The 23,005-nt window shown below is 40.9% G+C and overlaps 2 protein-coding genes across 3 annotated transcripts in view; one reads left to right on the top strand and one right to left on the bottom strand.

Annotated features, from left to right (window-relative positions):
* The window catches only part of zcchc24 (zinc finger, CCHC domain containing 24), a 44,618-nt gene extending 35,701 nt beyond the window's left edge, over positions 1-8,917 (top strand). For both annotated transcript variants that reach the window (XM_063191567.1, XM_063191568.1), the window contains exon 4: positions 3,230-8,917. In XM_063191567.1, the coding sequence (XP_063047637.1) occupies positions 3,230-3,343 (114 nt within the window). In that variant the 3' untranslated portion in view covers positions 3,344-8,917. The remainder of the gene's footprint in view (positions 1-3,229) is intronic.
* A 1,924-nt stretch (positions 8,918-10,841) lies between these two features.
* On the bottom strand, positions 10,842-22,246 carry ppifa (peptidylprolyl isomerase Fa). Its single transcript, XM_063191569.1, has 6 exons — positions 21,903-22,246; positions 14,493-14,523; positions 14,236-14,324; positions 13,617-13,713; positions 12,475-12,550; positions 10,842-11,348 (listed from the first exon to the last, which is right to left on the bottom strand). The coding sequence occupies exons 1-6, from the start codon at positions 22,044-22,046 to the stop codon at positions 11,213-11,215; spliced, it is 573 nt and encodes a 190-aa protein (XP_063047639.1). The 5' UTR covers positions 22,047-22,246; the 3' UTR covers positions 10,842-11,212.
* Between the last annotated feature and the right edge of the window lie 759 nt (positions 22,247-23,005).

Here is a 23,005-nt window from a genome sequence, read left to right on the forward strand (position 1 = left end):
CTGGGTCATTGACATTTTTAGTAGCAGTCAGATCAGGTGGTGCAACCACAGCTAATGCCACTATTGTATGGATTGAATTATTATTATTATTATTTACATATATACATTAATTCCATGTAAATGACATGTTGTACAATTAACTTATGGACCAACATTAGGGACATTAGCTGTGGTTGTGCCATTCTGACGTCTGCTTCTAAAGCCGCCAATGATCCAAATCCCTAATCAACCAGTGCTCTCCCCCATCCTGCTCCACAACTGAGGTACCCTGAACATGGTACAGTCCCATCCCAATGCCCCCTTGGGGTCTGGCGTTTGGGATGCCCCCTTGCACGGGAGAGGCATAAATGCAATTGCCTTGTGTGCTGTAACCACTGTGTGCTGTGGAGGGCTGTGTCCCAATGACAAGGGGAGTTTCCCAGGTGAGCTTTCATAATCCAAAACACGACGCAGTACAAACATATGCAAACAGTGTGTGAGCATATTCCCTTAAATTCTTTATTTGGTTTACTTAGCGTCACTGTTCACTTTAGTAAGCTTTATAATCTTCCCTAAAATATTGTTATCTGTGGCATACAACCTGTAGGTAGCGTGTATACTGTGGAAGTCAAGGTGAAGGGGAGGTGGGGGTGTTCTGCTCAGTGATGTTAACAGGTTTGTTGTACGTGACAGTTAATATGTTACAGATCACTGATTCATTTAAGGGTAGGAGGGTTTCAATGTCAAAATAAAACATTTGTTTTAGATTGTATTTTGACATTGGAGGAGGGTAAAGTTGTAAAAGCTTGAAGACGAATGATGTAATTGCGTGACTTGGCCACAGCCTGGTGTGTTGCACAAAAAAAACCTCAGCGCCTCAAGATAATGGCTATCTCTGTAAAAGCAATTTATACGAACATAATTAATCCAGCAAGCCGACAAAAAAAAGATGAAATATGGTCTCGGCGAAGCCCATGAGTATAGCACAGGAAAATCCCCCATTTCAGATGGAATAAACACTTTGATTGTTCCTCAAGGCTTTTACAATCCTGTTTACGAGAGGCAGACTCCCTGGAATGGCAGAGCACTGACGCGTTATCTATGAAATATCCCTGAACTCGAAACCCTGTACGCCAGCCAGCCAGCGTCCCGCCCCCTCCCCCTACACACACACACACACTTTCCTGCAATTCAGCCTGGCAAGGTAATGGCATTGGGATAGAATGACATGGCCTTCCTCCCTAACCTGAGAGAGCCTGTAGCTCCCTGCTGCCTGCGTGCGTGCGTCTACCCGACTCCAGTCCTCCTTGACCCGAGTGGTGAGGCCCTTTACGCTTGGCAAGCAGTGTGGACGGCGGAGGGAAATACCATCCATGTTATGCGCGTAATGGACTGTTACATTTTTCACATGGGGGATAAATCACACACGTACACAGTGCATCAGTATAAAAGCGGACGTGTTGAACACAGCGACATCTGGCTGGCCTGATTTGATACTCGACTGTAGCGTCTGAGGAGAGCGCCTCCTCACTACCTACTTCAGTTGGTCAATCAGTTTTATTAATGGAAACTCTGGAGAGGAAGTATTTGGTAGAGATATTCTCACAAATGGGCTAATATAAACAAAAATGCTTCATGACTTTTGAGTTGTGGAGAGGGAGGGAGAAACACAGAGACAGAGAGAGAGAGAAAGGGAAGGAGAGAGAGAGAGAGAAAGCTACAGAGGGAGTGATGAAGAGATAGAAAGAGAGAGTTCATTTCCCCAGCTGGTGGGAAAGAAGCGCTCCTCTGCTTGGGTGTGTGTTGTGGTGAGCTTCACTCTCTCCGGAAAATTCTCCACATTTGCAACGTCACCCACTTAACATGTTTCACTCAAGTCAGCAGCGGGGATCCTTCTAACACAAGTCCACATAGTATATCAAAGCCTTCTTACAACATAAAAAGTAACCCATTGAACTGACTGCAGGAAATATATTTAACGTGTGTATCGCTAGCGCGTGCGAGTGTTTCGCCCCTTCACATTTTCTCACACTACCATCTGTTCCCAAGGAGAGGGAAACTGAGAATATTGGGTGCCTTTTGTCTGTTTCTGGGCTGGTCCGAGGACTCTTTATCAAATAAAACACCCTGGCCTGCCATAACGTGCTGTGAAATTTGGGAGGATTGGATGCTTGGGAGGGAGGGAGGGAGGCTGCCTGCCCTGCCAGCATTTTGCCTGCTCTCTCTCTCTAATGATGTGCTGAGGGAGAGGGCTTGACATCTGTGCGGCGCTAAGCCTGGGAAGCAAAGAGCCGCTCCGAGGCGAGGCAGTGTCTGAGGTGCCAGAGAGCTGCCTCCTCCTCCGTCTCTCTTCCGCTCCGGCGCCCACCCCACCCCATACCGCATCGCACCGCCACGCCCGCATCTCTCATTAGCCCTGAGGCTCATCGCTGTGCACTATGCGCTCCATCTCGCCAAACCTCCCTCCATCCAGACACACGATCGTCGCCCAAGAGTTAGCAAAAGTTATTCCCCCCCAAACCGAACGTCGGACAGCAGCCAAACACGAGTCAAGAGTAATACCATACGCTGGGGCCAGCCAATCGAGCGCTTGTATTGTCTCTTTTCACTGGCCCATGCTGAAGTGCTTTTCTTTTTGCCACACTTACACATTGGAAGTGGAAATCGTGACAGTATCGCTACACGTATCTGTAACAGCTGTGTTTGGTTGGAAAAGCAATGGTTGCTTGTGAGGGTGGAGTAGTGTGTGAAGAAATTAAGAACAAGAAAAATCACGTCAATTGCTTGCGTACATAGTGACAACGGACAACTGTTAGACTATCAAGTGTTTGTTGTAGAGGAAGAATGTGCCATATGAGAATAAGGGGCTTAGTTAAATTGGAAGACACTGTAGGTGCAATACTGTATATAATGTGCAGCACTAAACATACGTAATGTTGTATCTGACTTAAACGATCAACTTAAGCTGAAATTATTTAGGCTACAAATTGTTTTTTCGGGCTCAGACATCAGGTGGTGCAACGGCATCTAATGCCTGTATATTAATTAGTAATTGGTGGTTGATATGATGCAGTGAATATGCTTCTTAGTTAGTCCACTGAAAAACAAAAACAGAAAATCCATACACTAGTGGCACTGGATGTCGTTGCGCCGCCCTGACGTGTGCTAATGCTGAAACGCCACTGACCCCACTCACATCTCGGGAGACCCATGGTCGCTAACTGCCCTTCTGTTTATTTGTCATTGGCAGCGACCTCTTGAGAAACCTGATGGCCTGGACGTGTCGGACCAGAGCAAGGAGCACCCCCAGCACCTGTGCGAGAAATGTAAAGTCCTAGGCTACTACTGCCGACGTGTGCAATAACCCTCCCAGTCGTCCACCAGGCTATCTAACCACCATGCACCCTCCCCACCCCACCCCACCCCACCCACTTATGTCCAGGTTTTGGCCTCCTCCTCCTCCTCCTCCTCCTCAAAGTGCTCTTAGCCGAAGTGAAATGTGCCAAAATATGCCTTTATTCTGTCCAATGCCACCATGGCTTTCAAACAGCGTTCATTGTATCCAAATTTGTGTTTAACACAAGTATTTTTAAGAGGTATTTTTGTTTTACATGTTATCACTGACAGTATTGCTTCCCTACGTGGGACACAGCGGATTACCTCACCGCTAGGTCTGTGTTTTGTCGATTATTTTTTTTATTGTGTTTACAGAGATCTGTGTTTGTCGTCCCTGCCTAAGTGAATGATGTAGGATGTGCTGAGGATCACTAAGTTTGTGATATTTGGTCAAATCCGCAAGACAATTTGTTGTCTTGTGTTGTTTTTTTTTTTTTTTAGCTCTTTGGGTCTACAGCACATCAATATTAACTGTGAATTAACAGAGGGATAATGGACTGTTCATCCCTGGCTTCTTGTGTTGCATATTTATTTTGTGTTATGTTTGTGACAGTGCAATTGAATCAGTCTAAGTGGGATACACACACGCATACACATGCACGTGCACAGACAGACACAGACAGACAGACAGACAGACAGACAGACAGACAGACAGACAGACAGACAGACAGACAGACAGACAGACACACACACACACACACACACACACACACACTTCCAATTGCAATTAGAAACTACTGTAGAATAGGATTGTCTCGTTTCATTGGAGCTGTCAGGTAGGTCCCTTTATGATTGATTTACAGTATAGGGTTTGATGTGTTTATAGACACTACATACCTTATTCTTTTACTTTCGAAACAATCATATTGTTCACTTTCATTTACTTGCTTACCGAAGGCTTATGAATAATCTTAATCGTGACAGAAGCTTCTGTGCAATACCTAAAAACCATTTATGCATCGATTACTGCGGAGAGAGAACGGAAATTATAATTCCATTCTGAGTCCAATGTTTACCATGGTTAGCAAAGGTCTGTGTTCACTAATGCCACAACACTCTTGCCTTACGGAAACACTTTTAGAGTATATATTATACGACCAAGTTTATTTAATCCTCACAAATATGTATATATGTTTTATTAGGAGGAAAGGTTCTGTCTGAGAATAGTTGAAAGCGTACCCCACCAGGCTAGAACATTTTGAGATGGAAATGAACTAATTTCATTCATATTTCCCATATATGAACTCTAAGCTGTGTGATGAACTTGAATACCATATAGTCTCGGCATACTGCATAGTATACTAAGTAGTCTAGTGGTATCACCAAAACGACGACTATGACTAAAATAGCAAATAAAAACACCCCAGAACTACTCCCTGTTAGCTATTTTGTGCACATCTTTTGTGCAAACAACCATTTGCTTTTCTATTAAACACACAAGTATTAAAAGTGGCAGTTCGGCCATTGGTCCTTCCAAAACTGGGCAGACACACGTCATGGAAGGCCTACACATGTACATACTGTAGTGCATTTCAGTGGCCTACATACAGTACATTTGGAGGTGTAAACTCAACACTTTGAGGGTAGTAGCAACACCCTGAGTGTTAAAATCTGTACACTGTACAGTGCAAAAAATCACTCTATATGACTTATACAACAGGGTGTGCAAAGCAAGAAGCGAACAACAGTAGGCTATTCACAACATATATATAGTATGCGCTGAGGAACTGAATCATAGTTGTAGGATATTATGTGCATTTATTCCAGGTAGTTGTAGAAGAATTTTAGATACACACAGAAGAGTTAGGGAAATGTAATCATTCTTTTATATGTTGTGTGTTGTTTTCAAGAATAGAAAGAAAAGAAAAGGCTATGTGTTGAGATAGACATGTCAAGAGGTGAAGATGTGGAAATTGTAGAGTCAAAAGGAAAGATTTGTTTTTTTTAATTGACAAAGTGGACATTTTGAAAGTGTCTTTACAGGTGGAAAACAGGATGTTGTAATGTAATGAGATAGATGTGAAAAGTAAAGGGATCTGAGTATGGGAGACTAGCCTTGTTGTGATGAAAACAGTTTCCTTGGTGATGCCTCAAAACTGAGCATGAAGTAGGCTGGGGCCAGGCAAGAGGAAGACCACTGAAAATGGCAATGCTGATTGTAGTTTAAAGACACGTTGTGAAATGTCATTCAACGTTATCATGTATAGATTACATCATATATTTTTCGAAAGCTTTTTGTTTTGTTTTGTTGAAAAGGCGTGATAGTACAACAGAGTGATTTCTCTTTAAATAGATAAATATGAACTGAGGCACATTTGGTTGGAAATAGAGTGTTTGTAACAACTTCTTTGCCAATCACGAGTTTTGTGCCGTCAAAACATTTAGTCACTGAAGTAAAATCAGCTTGCAGTATCAAACAGAATATATATATATATCTGGGACATAAATGCATTAATTTTGATTAATTAATCACACAAAAATTAACGCGATTAAAAAAAAATAACTCATTTTAATCGCACTATAATATAGCTACATAGTTCTGGATTAATTCGCTGAACATTTTTTTAATCGAGTCCCAGCCCTAATATATATATATATAGTGTATATGAAGGGAAACATTTTGCGCGTCATATTGATAATTTTTAAGTGTTAAAAGGCGGTTGGTGAAGTCAAGTGTAAGGCAAGTTAAGATGCGAGTTCAAATGGGGTGAGAATGTAACAATCCTAGCAGCACTGAAAGTGTAAACGTATTCCCCTCCTTTTCAAGAGAGAAAAGTCTTTCTTGTGGCAAATCGCACAGTAGTCTGCCATCTGAATTGGCTAAAGAGATGCTATTTGAAACTCTTAAATGATGAAGTCAAGTGTCTTTACAAGGCTGATGTCAATGAATCTGTTCATGTGATTATTTTTCCTACAGTACTGTATGTGCTTTAAGCTTTAAGTTTGTGATGACTGACCCTTAGTTTGAAAGCAGCTGAGAGAGACTAGTTGAACTATCTATGGTAATATGGCCTCACTAAGGCCGGTAGGAGTGGTACAGTACATTTGTGGTATGCTATAGCCATCAGGCATGGAGTTTTACAGACAAAGTTCAGCCGTGCATGTTATAGTGCTTAGATGATGGTCCAACTACATGTGACTTTTTTGTATTGCTCATCAGTATTGAAACACTGCCTTTCTACTAAAACGATTAGCATTTTGTTTTCAATCATCTGGTATGTTTCACAGATACTTCAGTATTTTAAATTCTGCCCCATCTGAGATGTCAGGTGGTCAGAGGTGAGGATGATGCTACCATCCATCTGATGAAATGGCAGGGATTAATAGTATGCCATGATGTGCCTCATGTGTACGCACTTTGCTCGAATGCTATGGGTTTTAGCCCAGACAAGAAATTATTGGCATGCGCTACAAATGACATATGCCAGGATAATTGACTATTAAAACGACACATACAATACCCCTGAGTCATCAGTTTACACTGAAAATCAATTTTAACGACCCTTAAGTAAAAAAAAAAAAGTTTATGTTTTTCACGCAAGCATGTTTTGCATTTAGAGAAGAAAAGGGTTGACAGACAACTTAACAAGCCTGCAATTTATCCCCTTTTGTTTCTAATCATTTGCAGCACTGAGTAGTTGTTGAGAATGCAGCCAAGACAGGCCTCGGTCTGTGTTTTTGGGATCAATCGTAAATCTTCACAAAAGAAGTCCACATACAACCTAGTGTTTGGACTTGGACGTTAAGCCACCAATAGTCGGAGCTGCTTTACACTTATCTCAGTCACCGGGAGCTTCATTGGGGTTGTTTGTATAGTAGGGTATTTTTTTTCTGTGAACTCAGCTAGAGCTAGCTGGCTGGTAATGAGAGACAAGAACTGTGGCTTTAGCATCTATAGCAGCTAGCATCCGCCCCCCTCATCCCACCCTGTGTTTTGGGGAACAGATTGCGACAGTCATGTAACTGTGCATCTAAAGAAAGGCTTGGGGCAAAGTAGACTCATAATATGGTCTGATTGGAGTGATTCGTGTAATGATTTATACTTTATTTTTTTTTGGAATAAGGGTCTTCTTAGGTCCAAGGTGTTCTGTCAGGGATGAGATTAACTTTGCCCAGAAGCTCTTTTTTTATTTTAGAATGTCGATCTTCATCACACAGAAACTGGGTGAACTTAACGAGGCGATGCATAGGAGTTTTGTTTGAAATCTCAATGTAATTAGAGATACTATAGAGTACAATTGAAGTAACGAAGGATAATATGGTATAGCACATGCATAAAATACAAAATATCCAAGTGCTTTTGCGAATGTTTGTCTTGAATTACATACTTCTTACTTGACTTTTATAGCTCATTTACAGTACAGAATTATTTTCTATGAAAGATATGTGTATTTTGGAAACATTTATAGATGTTATAAAATTCTACAGCAAATTTGAAAACAAATACAAGAGTTTTTTTTCCCTGATAAGGATATTTTACGGTGTTTATGTTGTGTATATATTCGATAGCCATCTTTTTTTTCAAGCATTGTATGTGTACTGAAATGTAATGATGCAATACTGAAGCTTTCTATGTAAAAAGGGCCTGACGTTGAGAAACAAACCAAGCTGGGAGTTCTCCTTTAATGTTTTACAGTAATCTGAGGGCTTATCCTACAGAAATATTTATGGAAGGATTTTTTTTTACCATTCTGTTTGTTTATAATATATGCAACAAAGCTACACTAAGAAGAAAATATTGATGTCTATTTAGATTATTATTAAATGGTTGGTACATAGTTATTATGCCCTTTCTCTACTATAAGCCATTTTGTTTTTCCCCCTTTCTTTTTATGATAGAGGTGTTATCAGTATTAAAGAATTAATCACAATTATCCTTCCATATTATTACCTTTTCTGATACCATACGTTTTGGGGAACGAAAATGACCATTTCATGAAAGATTGAGGGAAATGTAAAGAATATATTATATATTTCTTTTTTTTTGTCTTTATCAGAAGCTTTTAAAAAAACGTTAACTCCAGTGTTTTTCTTTTTTCTTCAGCAAAATGAACTCGTAGGTAAATATTGGTGTTAACTGATCCTCGCCACTGTACAGTGCACTACTAAAAAGTCAAAGCTGAATCAAAAAGAAAGAGTGTATTTTAGCCGATGTAGTGTGTGCGACAAAGACCGGTTGTAGAGTTTGCATGTGCATGTGTATTACCTGAATGAAGCAAAAAAGAAAAGAATCACTATGTGCAATGTATTATTACACTATTTAATATTAGTTTGTTCAAATAACTGGCAAACGTTTGTGTTAGAGTACACCTTACTAATAACCTGATTGTTACTAGTCAACAACTGCATTACTCACTATAGCAGTATGCCAGTTTTTTAAACGTATTTACTGAATGTACTGTGTTGGGTTCACTTTGAAACTTGTTTATGTCCATGAAGTCTGTAACATATTTGAAGATCATTGTAATGCTCTAATTAGATTGGACAACGAGACTCAGAGGAGAGATGGAAAACAAGTTCTAACAGGAAAGTTTTCGGTGAAGACTGTAAAAAAAACAAAAACCTCTGTTGTTTCTCGTCCATGAAACGGCATTCCGACATGTGCCTTATTGTTTTTTTTAGGAAAATACTCCTACATTTCTATAGTGCTGAAGTTGTGATTAGTGATTTGTTGAATTAAAAAAAAACACAGAACACAAGTTGGTGTCTCTCATTGTTGCTTCTTTTTGACTGTGTGTTTGTGAGTCTATACAAAATCTCTCCTTTCTTTCATAGCTGGGCTGTGGGGAATGTGTGCCAAACGTTGCACGCCCAGCTCTGTATGTTGCATTGGGGAGACAGTGTACTGTAGGTTGTGGTCTGGCCTGAATCAATAATTTGGTTGTAGGGCAGGGGAGAGCAGATTGATGGATGTGAAACAAAACCAAGAGTTGAGACAGCCACAGGAACCTGTTGTCACTTAAGGACTTTCGAATGGGCTCATGTTGAAGATAGTCTGAAATGCCAGAAAATCACTGTGGGTAAAAAAGGCAAAAGAGGGGTGGGGGGTTGGAGAGTAAGAGAAGACGCATTTCCGTATTTTTGGAACACTCAAGTCCACAGTGAGGCCCACACATTCTCTGTGCAAACTCTGGTATGCTGTCAAGAGTGTCAGGGGGAAAAAAATGAATAAGTTAATTGCAAGTGATGATTGTAAACATGTGAGGCCTAAAAGACTATTTGACATTGGCAGCGAGACTGACCTCTCTTCCCCGAGCCATCTTTCCATGATCTTGTGTGCGGATACTCATTCCAAATAACGAAAACTTTTCACAAGTGGGTGGAGACCCAAATTATATCAAGTTTGTTACAACAATGCGAGCTTAAACAGAGCAAGAATGAGAGAATGGGATCCATGGCAACTGGAGGGGGGCGTAATTGGAGAAGTCAAACAAACTTGGCTGCTTGGCCGTGCAGATGGTTTCGCTTAGCCGAGTGTTTTTCCACATAGCTTAATCATGTACCTTCATGAGGCATTAACGTGATAAGCGGAACGTCGTCCACCCCGCCTGCTCCGTTCCACGCAGCCAACACTTCACATTGCACAGCCACATCCTCTGCGGAAGATGAGATGACAGGAAGGCCTTTCCCCAATCTCTCTGTAGTGTGTTCCCGAGACACAGGTCACAATAGGGCATCTTCAAAAGCAAACCATTTGTCTCTTTTTGCCTTTCCCCCAAATGCAGTTACAGTTGTTTTGAAATAGCTTGTAAAATAGTCATGTCATGTGTATATAGTGTATCTTTGAAAGTCTTACGGGGGAAGGAGTTCTTGAGTGTCTGTTGCAATGATTACAAAGTCTTCTGTTTGTATATGCACTTGATGGTTTTTGTTTTAATATGGTGGGCGGATTGTGCCAAAATGACCTTTCCGCACAAATATACAATAAAAACATTTACGAACCAATGCAGAGAGGAGACCTTATCAGTCCTGAAGTACCCTCAGCTTCCCGGCTAAATGAGGAGCCCAGGTATGAGGTCATATCCTGTTCTAGAGCACAGCACAGGAAGTGGTGCAGGAGGTCTCCAGTCTAAAAAAAGGCCCCTGGGTTACTGTCAGGAAGCCTGAAAAAGCACAGGCTGGACCGGACTGGACTGGCTGCAGGGTCATCCAGCCACAAGACAGAGGAAACTACATTGACCAAGCACTCATGATGAAATAGGTATGTATACCTCTTGTACATTTTCAAACGAGCTCACTTTCATAGGGTGGGGGGGGTTCTAGTCCCTATTTTCATAATTTATGCCGTAGCCCCCGAGTTATGTGTTATTGCCAAGAGCTGCAATGTTTACAGAACATAAAGACAGCACTGTTTTGAGACACTTAAGTCATAAACTCCAGTTTATTAAAAACTCCTAATACAGGTTTTTCAACAGTTCAAATAGTATGCAAGTGTAATAGCACACATTTGAAGAGGATTTAAAAAAAAAAACAATATTGCTGCCATGCTTTGAAAGACAAGTTTGATAAGTCATTAAAACACCTGCATGCTAGTTACTGAAATCCTTTTGTCTTTGCTTACTTAGTAAGCATCTAAAAAAGACATACAGAAAAGTCATTTCAAGGCATCACAGACAAGCAGAGAAGTCCCTGAAACATCTTTTTTTTGTGTCAAATGTTTACATTATGGCAGCACAGTTGAGTATGTGGATTCTGATTTAAAACCAACAGAAAGTTCTCCCAGCGAATAACCCCTACTGCTCAGCCGGTGCCCCCAGTCCACCACATCTCAACAAACTAACCTGCAACGTCTTACAAGGGGCCCGAGACCTGTGCTGCCTTGGTCTGAGCTGGAAGATTATCGGAGCTCTCCACAGTCGATGATAACAATTTTCTTGGTGGTCCCTCCATCGTGCAGGCCATAAGACTCCATGACGGAGACTACGTCCATCCCCTCCTTGACTTGGCCAAACACCACATGCTTCCCATCCAGCCTGGAACAACAAGAGAAAACACACCATGCTCATCCCACCTCTTCATTCATCATGGGCTTTCTTTTTGCTTTTTAAGGGTGCACTGTGTAAGATGGTGGCCAGAGTAGGTATTGCAACTATACTGCACATTGAAACTGTGCTGCCTATTGCCAAATTTGATCTTTTCATGAATATTTGCTCAGTAACAAACTAATAGTCTAATAGTTACTACAGTAGTATAGTATGCCTAAAGTATAGTAAGTTTTGCTGCTAAAACTGTCATGGAGAATATCCCCCATCTCACGAATGAAAAGTGCAATTTTCCCAATCATAATGAATACTTCGAATTTGATCGTGGTGGTAACAAGTATTCATGAAAAGGGTAACCTTTGTGAATGGGCCACATGAATTTTGAAAATAAACTATTAAAAATATTACACAGTGCACCTTTAAGATATTTTGGCCTTTTTGCCTGGGTTACGACAGGAGTATGCAGATCGACAGGAAAGGAGTCGGGGGAGAGATGGGAAAAGATCTCGAGATGACCTTGTGTCTCTGGTGTCACGGTGCCCCATCATAGGGTTTCTCATGAAAGTGCAATGATGACCACAGCTGAGATGCAGTTGCCATGCCTTTTCATGAATATGTATGACCGAAAGCCAATTTCAAGTATTCCTACATTGGCCATGACCCCCCCCCCCATCAAGACAAACTGACTACTTAAATTAAAGTTTAAAAGTACATGCAGTATGTCATGTGTGTGTCTCTTCTGCCTGTCCTCTTCTTTACACACATAAGTCAACTAGCAAGTCAATCTATCTGGCTGAACGGCTTTGTTCATTAGGAACAGCTGGATCAATCAGCTGCAACACATTATGTGGGTGGACTTTCCAAACCCAGGATGTACACTTCTGGTCATAATATAGTATATAATACTGCAGATTCTCAATGTATTCCACACAACTATGTGCCATGGGAGAAATGAACTATGGGGGTGTGCGCTTCCTGACAGGTGTGTGTGTGTGTGTGTGTGTGTGTGTGTGTGTGTGTGTGTGTGTGTGTGTGTGTGTGTGTGTGTGTGTGTGTGTGTGTGTGTGTGTGTGTGTGTGTGTGTGTGTGTGTGTGGGAGTCCAGAGGAATGATTTACCATTCAGTCTTAGCCGTGCAGATGAAGAACTGAGATCCATTGGTATTCGGCCCTGAATTTGCCATGGACAAAATGCCTTTAACACACAAAAAGAAGAATGCTTTTATTCTAAAGCACTTTTCAATTATTTTATTTTTTACGGTTTTCTTCTACCACTCATCAACATTGTTTGTTGACATTCAAAGCATACCCAAGGCATTGGTAAACAAACGCAGGTTTTCCACATTGTTTTGATATGACTTGCATCTCTGTTAGCAGTTATAAAAATCAACAGATGGTGGGTTAACCAACTGCTGATGAGATATTCTGTTGGGGCACAACATCTGGAAAGGGTAAGTCACTCTGTGAGGAGAATAATTACAACTATTCAGGAATTGCACAAACAGGATATACATGATTGGCTTATCAACCTCACAGCCTTGTTCATAATGCTCACACACTGACTCCCCAACCCCTCAAAAAAGTGCCATGAAAAAGTCATGTTGGCTTTCTTCACAAAAGTAGGTCATACACCCACAGCTTAAAAAAATGATTTTAGCCACTGTATATAGCGCCATCTGGTGGTAGAATGATGTACGTTCTTGAATCATTACAACATTCTTTACTTAGGGGAACATAACTGAAATGTAAAGTCAAGGCACCATGCGTGATGTTTGTGTCATTTCAGTCAATAGTGCCTTTGAGCGCATTGCCCCATAATGCACGCCGTTCCACCAGTGGAACACTGTAATAGTCATTGAAAAGTTAACTACCATAGTACTACACTACTATGACATAACACAGGGCTTGGTCACTGCCATTCTGGTAACAGCAAACGTATAATGCAGTGTCTTAAGGGATCAGCGATAACAAATCAGCATGGGGTCAGCCATGGCCTAGTGGTTCGAGAGGTCTTTCAATCTAGGGGTTGCCGGTTCAAATCCCCTGCCCTGACCTCTCCCTACACCTCCGTCCATGGCTGAAGTGCCCTTGAGCAACGCACCTAGCCCCACATTGCTCCAGGAACTGTAACAAATACCCTGAAAAATAATAGTTGTAAGCCGCTTTGAATAAATGAAAGTGTCAGTTAAGTGCAATGTAATGCAATGTCATGTCAAAAGCGGCCAGTGAGCACATGTTAAAGGGGACGTTTGAGCCCTTACCTGGGCCTGTGTGCTTCAATTTGAAGTTCTCATCTGGGAACTTCTTTCCGAAGATGGACTTCCCGCCAGTGCCATTGTGGTTAGTGAAATCTCCTCCCTGAGGTGTAAGAAAAAAGAAATAACCGCTTCGCACACATGAGAAACATAAGCTATTCACGATTCCTCTGCTCCTCTGTGTGGAAGTGGTCTTGTCACTTCAGGCAGTAAAGGCAAGATTTCTGTAGCAATACTAGTGCAACTTTACCCTTCTCAACTCCTGTGATCAGGTAGATTAATTTTCCATTACAAATGTATATGTACCTCTTCCCAATAGGTGGGTGTAGAAGAAGTGGCCTTGAAATGGGCATAAAGGAGGTGGGATTGAGGTACTGTTTTAAAATGGAGTTACATTCCATACATCAATTTATGAAAATACAGTCATACCCAAAAATGTGAGCGCACTTTGCTTGAATACTGCATGATTAAGTGCCATACAAATAACATAACATAGCAATCAATGAGGCTCCATGTACACAAAAGGTCTTGCTAGAACCGAAAATGAGAATTATGGGACTCATTGGAATCAAAATAATTGGAAATGAAATAAAACTACAAATTGGTTGGTTAGTGTGTGTCCCACCTGGCACATAAACTCTGGAATTATCCTGTGGAAGACGCAGCCTTTGAAACCAAACCCATAGTCGCCTGTGCACAGTGCTCTGAAGTTCTCTGTTTTTTAAAAAGATAGGATAGAGAAGAATATAATAGAATAAAATAGAATAGAATAAAATAGAATTATTGACAACATTGACAGACTCACTACAACATTGTAAAATGTCTACATGGTTGCATTTATGTTTGCAACAGAAAAGTGTGATTGGAAAGTGCTTAGTTTACCTGCTGTTTTTGGCACGGTGTCTGCATTCAGCTGTGAAAAGGACAAATGTTTGACTTAAAGGAATTATCCGGAGTTGGAACAAGTTTGCCTCATTTTTGCATGTTTGGGATGAAATACAGTCACTCTAGAGCAAAATCAAGGCAAAAGGATGCGTTTTGAGAAAGTTTGATAATATCACGTTAGCCTCGTTAGCCATATCAGCTATGCAATATGAAATATGCGGGCATCGTTTTTCGGCGGTTACACACATTTCAAAAACATAATATTTTAACGTCTTGCACAGCTCAAAACAACGTCACACCTCGTAATATGTTGAGGGTATCCACACATAAACCGAAGTGTCCAAAGCCCTTCATGTATTCTTGAAAGGTCTGCAGAATGTGTTTTGTGAAGCTACTACCTTGAGAATATCTAAATTACGGTCAAGACAACTATTTGACACTAACGTCCACCAAGTAGATTGCCGAGTGCGTCGCACCATCAGCTGTGGTTACTCGCTATGGAAATAATCATAGCTGATGATGCGACGCACTCGGCAATCTACTTGGTGGACTTTAGTGTCAAATAGTTGACTTGACCGTAATTTAGATATGCTCAAGGTAGTAGCTTCACAAAACACAGTCTGCAGACCTTTCAAGAATACCTGAAGGGCTTTGGACACTTCGGTTTATGTGTGGATACCCTCAACATATTACGAGGTAAGTGTCTACAAGTCTACAAATAAGGCAACAGTAATATTCTACATACTAAAAGGAACTACAGAGGTGAATAAACACATGTGCATATAGGAGTAAGGAACTACAGAGGTACATAAAACACATGTGCATATAGGAGTAGGCAACTTTTTTGTGGATGTACACATATGTAATTATAGTTTAGGCAATGGGTGAAAAAATCGCTCACAAGGTGATACAAGCATGAAACTTGGCACAGGTGTTCTTTAGGACATGCTTATCAATATCAGGGGTGGAGCCACTCAGAATTCCATGTTGCATAGCAACGGTTGCTAGGAAAAGCATTTCCCTTAGCAACCAGCATTAATTATGCAGTTTTAAATTGATTTTGTGGTATTAAGGCATCTGTACCCTGAGCCATTGTCTTAAAATCATTGTAGCAATGCTGAAAAAGGCTACATATTACAAATATGCACCCTTTTCCTTACAGTAACAACCAGCATCAATGAAAACAGGTTCCGAGCAATTGTATGTATTGTATTGTGATCTGAATATTGACCGTGTGTCCTAAAATCACTACATGAATCCTTCAAGAGGTTATACATTAGCAACATGTGCAACAATGGCCCCTTTGATGTCATTTTTTCCATTGAAGTCATAGCAATTGTGTGAAAAATACAGGGGTTGTACAAAATAATGGAAATACCTGTCATTTTAGAGTGGGACGTTTCATGTCACAAGTGGACCAGCCTGTTACCAATCTTCATTAACTGCACATTGCACCAGTAAGGTTAAGTGTGAAGCTTCAATTAGCAGGGTAAGAGCACAGTTTTGCTCAAAATCTTGCAGTGCACACAACATTATGGGTGACATATGCACACAACATTATGAGTGATATATCAGAGTTCAAAAAGGAGAAATTCTTGGTGCGCATGTAACTGTTGCATCTTTGACCAAGACAGCAAGTCTTGATGATGTATCAAGAGCCACAGCATCCAAGTTAATGTCTGCATACCACCAAGAAGGATGATCTTCATCCAAAGTGAATAACTGTGGATGCAAGAGGAAGCTGTCCGAACTCTCTGAAAGGGATGTTTCGGTGCTGACCCAGACTGTATCCAAAAAAGAATTTCTCCTTTTTGAACTCTGATATGTCACCCATTGTGTTGTGTGCATTGCAAAATGTGGAGCAAAACTGTTGAATCTCCACACTTCACCTTACTGGTGCAATGTGCAGTTAATGAAGATTGGCCAACAGGCTGGTCCACTTGAGCCATGAAACTTCCCACTCTAAAGTGACCGGTGTTTCCATTATTTTGCCCAAGCCCTGTACAATATACACTTCTATTTACTTTTTGAAGACACAAGACAATGAACACAGTTAGGGCAGTGCTGTGTTGTTAATTGTAGCCTAAGTGATTCTTGACATGTCCTGGTAGCCTTTTATTAATCACTACACTCGCCTCCAAAAGAGTTGTCGCCTACCCATCTGTTTGGAATAACAACTAATAACCTGACTTTCAATTAATCACTTGGCTTCAGAAGTCACTCATATGAAAGCTACAACCCTCTCGAATGAAAATGTATGTACAAAAATAAATTTCATGCACCAAAGAAAGATTGACCCTTTAATGAACACAGACAGGGCAGATTTTGACAAGACAAAAGTTTTGTCGCCTATCGAACATAATGTGAAAATGAGCAGATAAGTCACTTCAAAACACTTCAAATACGCAGATCGGGTGTCATACTTAATCACTGATTCACTCACACCTCTCCAGAAAATCAAGTTTGGCCTTAGGTGTATGTTTAGGGTCATTGTAATCATGGAAAGCAACACAATGAAAATCAATGGAGTTCAATGAGAGATGGTGACATATTTGCTATTCGTAGAGCAATACATTTTTAACTTCATGATGTAATCAATGATAAAAGCCCTCACACACCAGCAGCATGCATGCAGCTCCACATAAGAGCTGTATCCCTCCCATGTTTGACTTTAGGCACTATGTATTTTTCCAAATTCTTCACCTTTAACACCAAAGAAGTATCTCCCACTGTCCTGTCTCAAAAAAGCCAGCCAAGAGTATGTCAGGCCTAATTCTGACAAAAATGAAGGCTAATGGGACTCATACTCTGAAGTCAAGATCCCAAGATCAACCATTTTAGAACTGATAGCATCAAAACTATATGGTGTTGGAGATGAAGAATATGAAAAAAGAGAAATGGTGCATAAAGTGAAACATGGTACAGATACAGCTCTTATGAGGAGCTGCATGCATGCTGCAGGTGTTTGAGGGCTTTTATCATTGTTTAAATCATGAAGTTAAAAATGTATTGCTCTACGAATAGCGAATATGTCACCATCTCTCATTGAACTCCATTGATTTTCATTGTGTTGCTTTCCATGATTACAATGACCCTACACATACACCTAAGGCCAAAGTCGGTTTTCTGGAGAGGTGAGAGTGATTCAGTGATTAAGTATGACACCCAATCTGCGTATTTGAAGTGTTTTGAAGTGACTTATCTGCTCATTTTCACATTATGTTCGATAGGCGACAAAACTTTTGTCTTGTGAAAATCTGCCCTGTCTGTGTTCAATAAAGGGTCAATCTTTCTTTGGTGCATGAAATTTATTTTTGTACATACATTTTCATTCGGAAGGGTTGTAGCTTTCATATGAGTGACTTCTGAAGCCAAGTGATTAATTGAAAGTCAGGTTATTAGCTGTTATTCCAAACAGATGGATAGGCGACAACTCTTTTGGAGGCGAGTGTATATAAGTACAGTGAGTTGGGTGCTACAATATTAAGATACACACTGGTATCCAAAAAGTTGGGACACTTGGTATTTTGTAAATTAAAACAAAATACTCTTCAATCCATACAAACATTCAATCCATACATACGATGGAGAGCTGTGCAAAGAGAGGAAAGCTGAAATGAAAGCAAACCAAGTTGGTTCCTCTACATCAGGAGAGTTTTGACCATGGGGTGGCCAGGGGCCCATTGAAATCTTGCTACTTGGAAATATAACATGTTCATATTTGGTTCTGGGCATCCTGTGTGGTGTCCCGTTGAAAACAATACAATGGCATTAGAATATAAAGAAAGAAATAGATAATAAAAGAAAGCCTTAATTGACATTATACAGTATACTGAGATTTTACTTCCCCTACAAGATGCACAGTCCTTTACACTGATACCGAGCACAGTCAGTAGTGTAAGTTCAGTGTAGTGACAGCTTTGGGGAAGAATATTTAATGTCAAATTAGGCTAGTCTGTGTGGTGCTGAAGCAGTTAGTGTGGTACCCATTGATATTATGTAATAAGCATATCTCATCATGCATAATGCAAACATACTCATATACAATCCCTGCAGACTATTAGCTGTGGAACTCAGACTGTGAACACTGTGAAAAACCAATTTTCAGTCTCTTGCCATAGCTGATGTTTGTGGCATCTGGCCAAAATGGTGAGGGTTTTGGAAGAATGTGTGTGGTCTTTAAACACCTTCATCTATGACTGGGCACTCTTGAACAATGTGAAGGAACATTTCACTCCTCATAAGTATCACATTTCTGGTACATTCATCTAATGTTAGAAATCACTCCTCATAAGCATCATCGTCAGTTCTTGAGGTAGTTTCTACAAGTCACACCTCCCTAAGAGATGGTCAAGGTGTGAGTTCTGTGATTCTATCTCAAGAAGGCTTCTCTAAACCGTTGCAATCCAATGACTCCCACTCACGAAGGCTATTCTGCCACAGCATATCAAGAGGGAAGTTGGCTATTATAATGCAGGCATGTAGTGTCATATCGGCAGTTGTCCTCTCTGGCTGAGTGAGAATGGACTGGCTCAGCACAGTGGAAGATTCTTTGGTCAAATTTGCTTGAAGACAGTGCAAATTGTCCAGAGTTGCTGAAGTGTTCTTGATAGAGCAGATGTTAAGACTATACATGTGTTTATGCACATCTCAAATGTTGACTACACAAAGCTGACTGTGAGAAAACAATGCCTTTGGCAGTGAAATTCTGCCAATTGAAAATGTTCAATTCAATTCTGTCTAGCTATAGTCGATAGCAATCAATAGTTATCTGAAATATTATAGCCTAGTGTTATAAAGAAATGAAAGGTTTGGTACTTTTAACTTTGTAAATACAATATAGGCTACAGAGTCAGTAGAGGGGTGTATAATTATTATACTGACTAGTATAGGGAGAAACACATTTCTTTGCATTCCAAATACTATTGTTTTGAATGTAACTTGTCTTTAACTTGACATATAATTAGGCCCGTGAGGTTGAAAGAATGTTAGTCATCCTAAAGATATGTGGCACCCATTTAGGTTTGGATTTAAATATTAATAATACTGGGGTAAGCATGAGGACCACTGTCAGATGACACTTCTCAACACAGCACGCATGTATCATGTAATATACTGTATGCATTCTTTCTTCCTGAAATTTGTTTTTTTTTTTGTCTGGTCAGTTGGCAGTATTTGGTACAGGTATATAATATAAATATAGGCCTGCCATATAGACTTGACATGATTTCAAAAAAGACATGACAATTTTTATTATTCACATAGTTACAATGATTTTGGGTGGATACAATTACATCATAAGGGGTCATTATCGTACATATTTGCCATGTATAACCTCTTAAAGTATTGCTACAGTGATTTTAGGACAATGACTCTGGGTACAGATGCCTTCATACCACAAAATCAATTATAAATGGCATAATTGATACTGGTTGCTAGGGAAAATGCTTTACCTAGCAACCGTTGCTATGCAACATGGAATTCTGAGTGGCTCCACCCCTGATATTGATAAGCATGTCCTAATGAACACTTGTGCCAAGTTTCATGCTTGTATCACCTTGTGAGCGATTCTTCCAGTATTCAACACCCATTGCCTGCGCTATAAGTACAACACTTGGGTCTCCTCTTGGGTCTCCACACGTGTCTCCTCTTCTCTCTATATATGTTGCCCCTGGGCTCCATCATCAGAGAGCACAATGTTGATTTTCATAGCTATGCCGATGACACTCAACTATATATCTCTGTCGAGCCTAGCCAAACCACTGCCATTCATGCCTTGACTAAATGCATGTCTGCCATTACAGATTGGATGAACAGTAACTTCCTAAAATTAAATGAAGATAAAACTGAAGTGTTGCTCATTGGGCCTAAGAAAAAACGTGCAAAACTCCACTCAAGCCTAGGTGACCTAAGCATACACATTAAAGATAAGGTTACTAGCCTAGGTGTGGTCATAGACTCGGATTTGAGCTTTGAGCCTCACATCAACAAGATAACAAAATCTGCTTTTTTCCATCTTAGAAATGTCAACAAAGTGCGCGGCTTGGCCCCCCGACAAGACGCTGAGAAACTTATTCATGCCTTTGTCACCAGTAGGATTGACTACTGCAATGCTCTCTTCTCTGGTCTCCCAAAAAAATTAATTGACAAATTGCAACTCATTCAAAACTCTGCGGCAAGAATCCTAACAAGAACCAGAATGAGAGAGCACATCTCTCCTGTCTTGGCAGACCTGCACTGGTTACCTGTCTCATACAGAATCGACTTTAAGATTCTGCTCACAGTATTTAAAGCATTAAATGGACTTGCCCCTAGCTATATCTCAGACATGCTCTCTTTTTATGCCCCTGCTCGAGCTCTCAGGTCCACTGATGCCAAGCTGCTAAGGACCCCCCACCCCCCCGCAGAAGAAGATCGGCGACGCCGCGTTTGCCTGCTATGCGCCCAAGAGATGGAACGCCCTCCCCATCGAGATCCGATCAGCCACCTCCGTCGACTCCTTTAAGAAGCAGCTGAAGACCCACCTCTTCATCCTTGCCAACTCCTAGCTGCCAAGGCGTCATAGTGTCCCAGCCGCCGCAGCGCCCTTACTACTCGCAATCCAGCCCTGGCAGGGGGCTCCCCTAGGTGGCCGCTGGTCTCTGCCTGAGGTTTCTTCCTGACTACAGGGGGTCTTTTTTCTCAGACCTCACCGAGCTTTTTTTTTCCCCCTCACAAACTATGAATCAAGCGAAAGGGAGTTTTTCCTCACCCCTGATGCCACCAGGGGCCGCACCTGAGCGCCCAATCTCTGTGTGACTATCTATGACTTATGATAGGCCCAGCCACTATGGACCTTACACATCTAAGAATCCTGGTCCTAACCTACGTTGACCTTATGACTCTACATTCTCTGTCTATCTCTTCTTCCTCTGCCTTCTTGCTTTTTCTGCCTCTCCTCTATACCTCTCCTTTTAAATCTATCTCTAACAATGTTTTTTCCCATTTGTTAAGCACTTTGAGTTACATGCCTTGTATGACACAGTGCTATACAAATACAATTATTATTATTATTATTATTATTATTTCACGTGAACTCGAGACACTGCTTTTCCATGAATCTGGTACAAATATTAACTTAAGGGAGAAACTGACTAGGAAAGTTCTTAGGGCGTGCCTACATGATTTGACCTGCAATCTAGACCTACTTCACCCTTGAGGAATGAGTATGAAGGTGAGGGAGGGGTTAAAGTCAAGTGTGTATTGTGTACACACAAGTAGCCTAATATAATGGGCGCATGCGAAGTGGGCTGCTGCTGCTGCTGCATGAACCATCACGAACGCGCCTAATGTCAGCTAACGTGTCAGCGGTGGCAGCTTGCGAAAGACTCAGCAGTAACATTTCGGTCTAGCTCAATTTACACTTACTTCAATAATGATCCTGCCTATCTCTTCTCCGTCAGCGGCGATGTCGAAAAATACCACCGGATTTTTCTTAGGGCTAGAAGAAAACAACCTACCTGCCGCAAGGGCTAATGCACAGTATTTAAAACGATTTTTCACTTGGTACATTGTATTGTTCTGTTGTCGCACATTGCCGACAGATCTACGCACAATATCTTTGATTTGACTCTAAGTCATGCCCCTTGCCAGTAACATGAGAGCATTTCATAGGCACATAGCTCGGTTTACAGCAGTTAGTTTAGTGCCTGCTACACCACAGTAGTAGCCAAACAGAATGTTGATGATGATTTTTACGCACATCACGTAAAGGTGACGTCAAACTGGGCCCTTTTGCGCCCCCGTGCGTCTTGCCGAAAACACGGCATGCCCACCAAACTTCAAGCATGACTCCTGTCCTGCTTGCTTTTCCACTGTCGTTTTCCCAATGATAAATAATTTCATCCTTCATTCTGCTGACAGACTTAATTGAGATGTTTGATTTCATTTGATTGCAGGACTTGGTATCTGCCCACACAAAGGTGCGCAAAGTTGGTTCAATGAGAGGCACCTGAGCAGTGCCCACGGGTTCCTCCTTGCCACGCCACATCTATGCAGCAAAATGAGACACAACCAAGTGTTGAGTGCATAGAAATTAACTTACGTTTCATAATCCTGATTTTTCTGTTCAAAACATACTTATTGACCCTGGGCCAATGTCATATCCTAGGCCTAATTTTGTGAAACATTGAATTGCATCTCATTATTTATAAACCAAAATCACCAGTCTTAATGACTTTTTTTCTATACAATTGGGCTTCACATTCAACATTTTCATTGTAGTGTTTTTTTCCAGCTGTTTTTCAGCTGCTTTCAGCTATATCATGCAGATTGACATGCAAAAGAGGAAGCAATATATCATGACACAACTACAATGCACATTTCATCTGAATACATATTTATTAGATAAATATTAGGATGTCACATCATCTAACTACATACAGTTCTGCAAGACTAAAAATCACAATTAGTGTTTTTTTTCTCTCCCTCTCTCCGTGTGTTCTGACCTTGTTTTTTTCTTTTTTAGAGAA

The sequence above is a fragment of the Engraulis encrasicolus genome, chromosome 24, assembly GCF_034702125.1.
Source record: "Engraulis encrasicolus isolate BLACKSEA-1 chromosome 24, IST_EnEncr_1.0, whole genome shotgun sequence".
In the NCBI taxonomy this organism is placed as follows: Eukaryota; Metazoa; Chordata; class Actinopteri; order Clupeiformes; family Engraulidae; genus Engraulis; species Engraulis encrasicolus.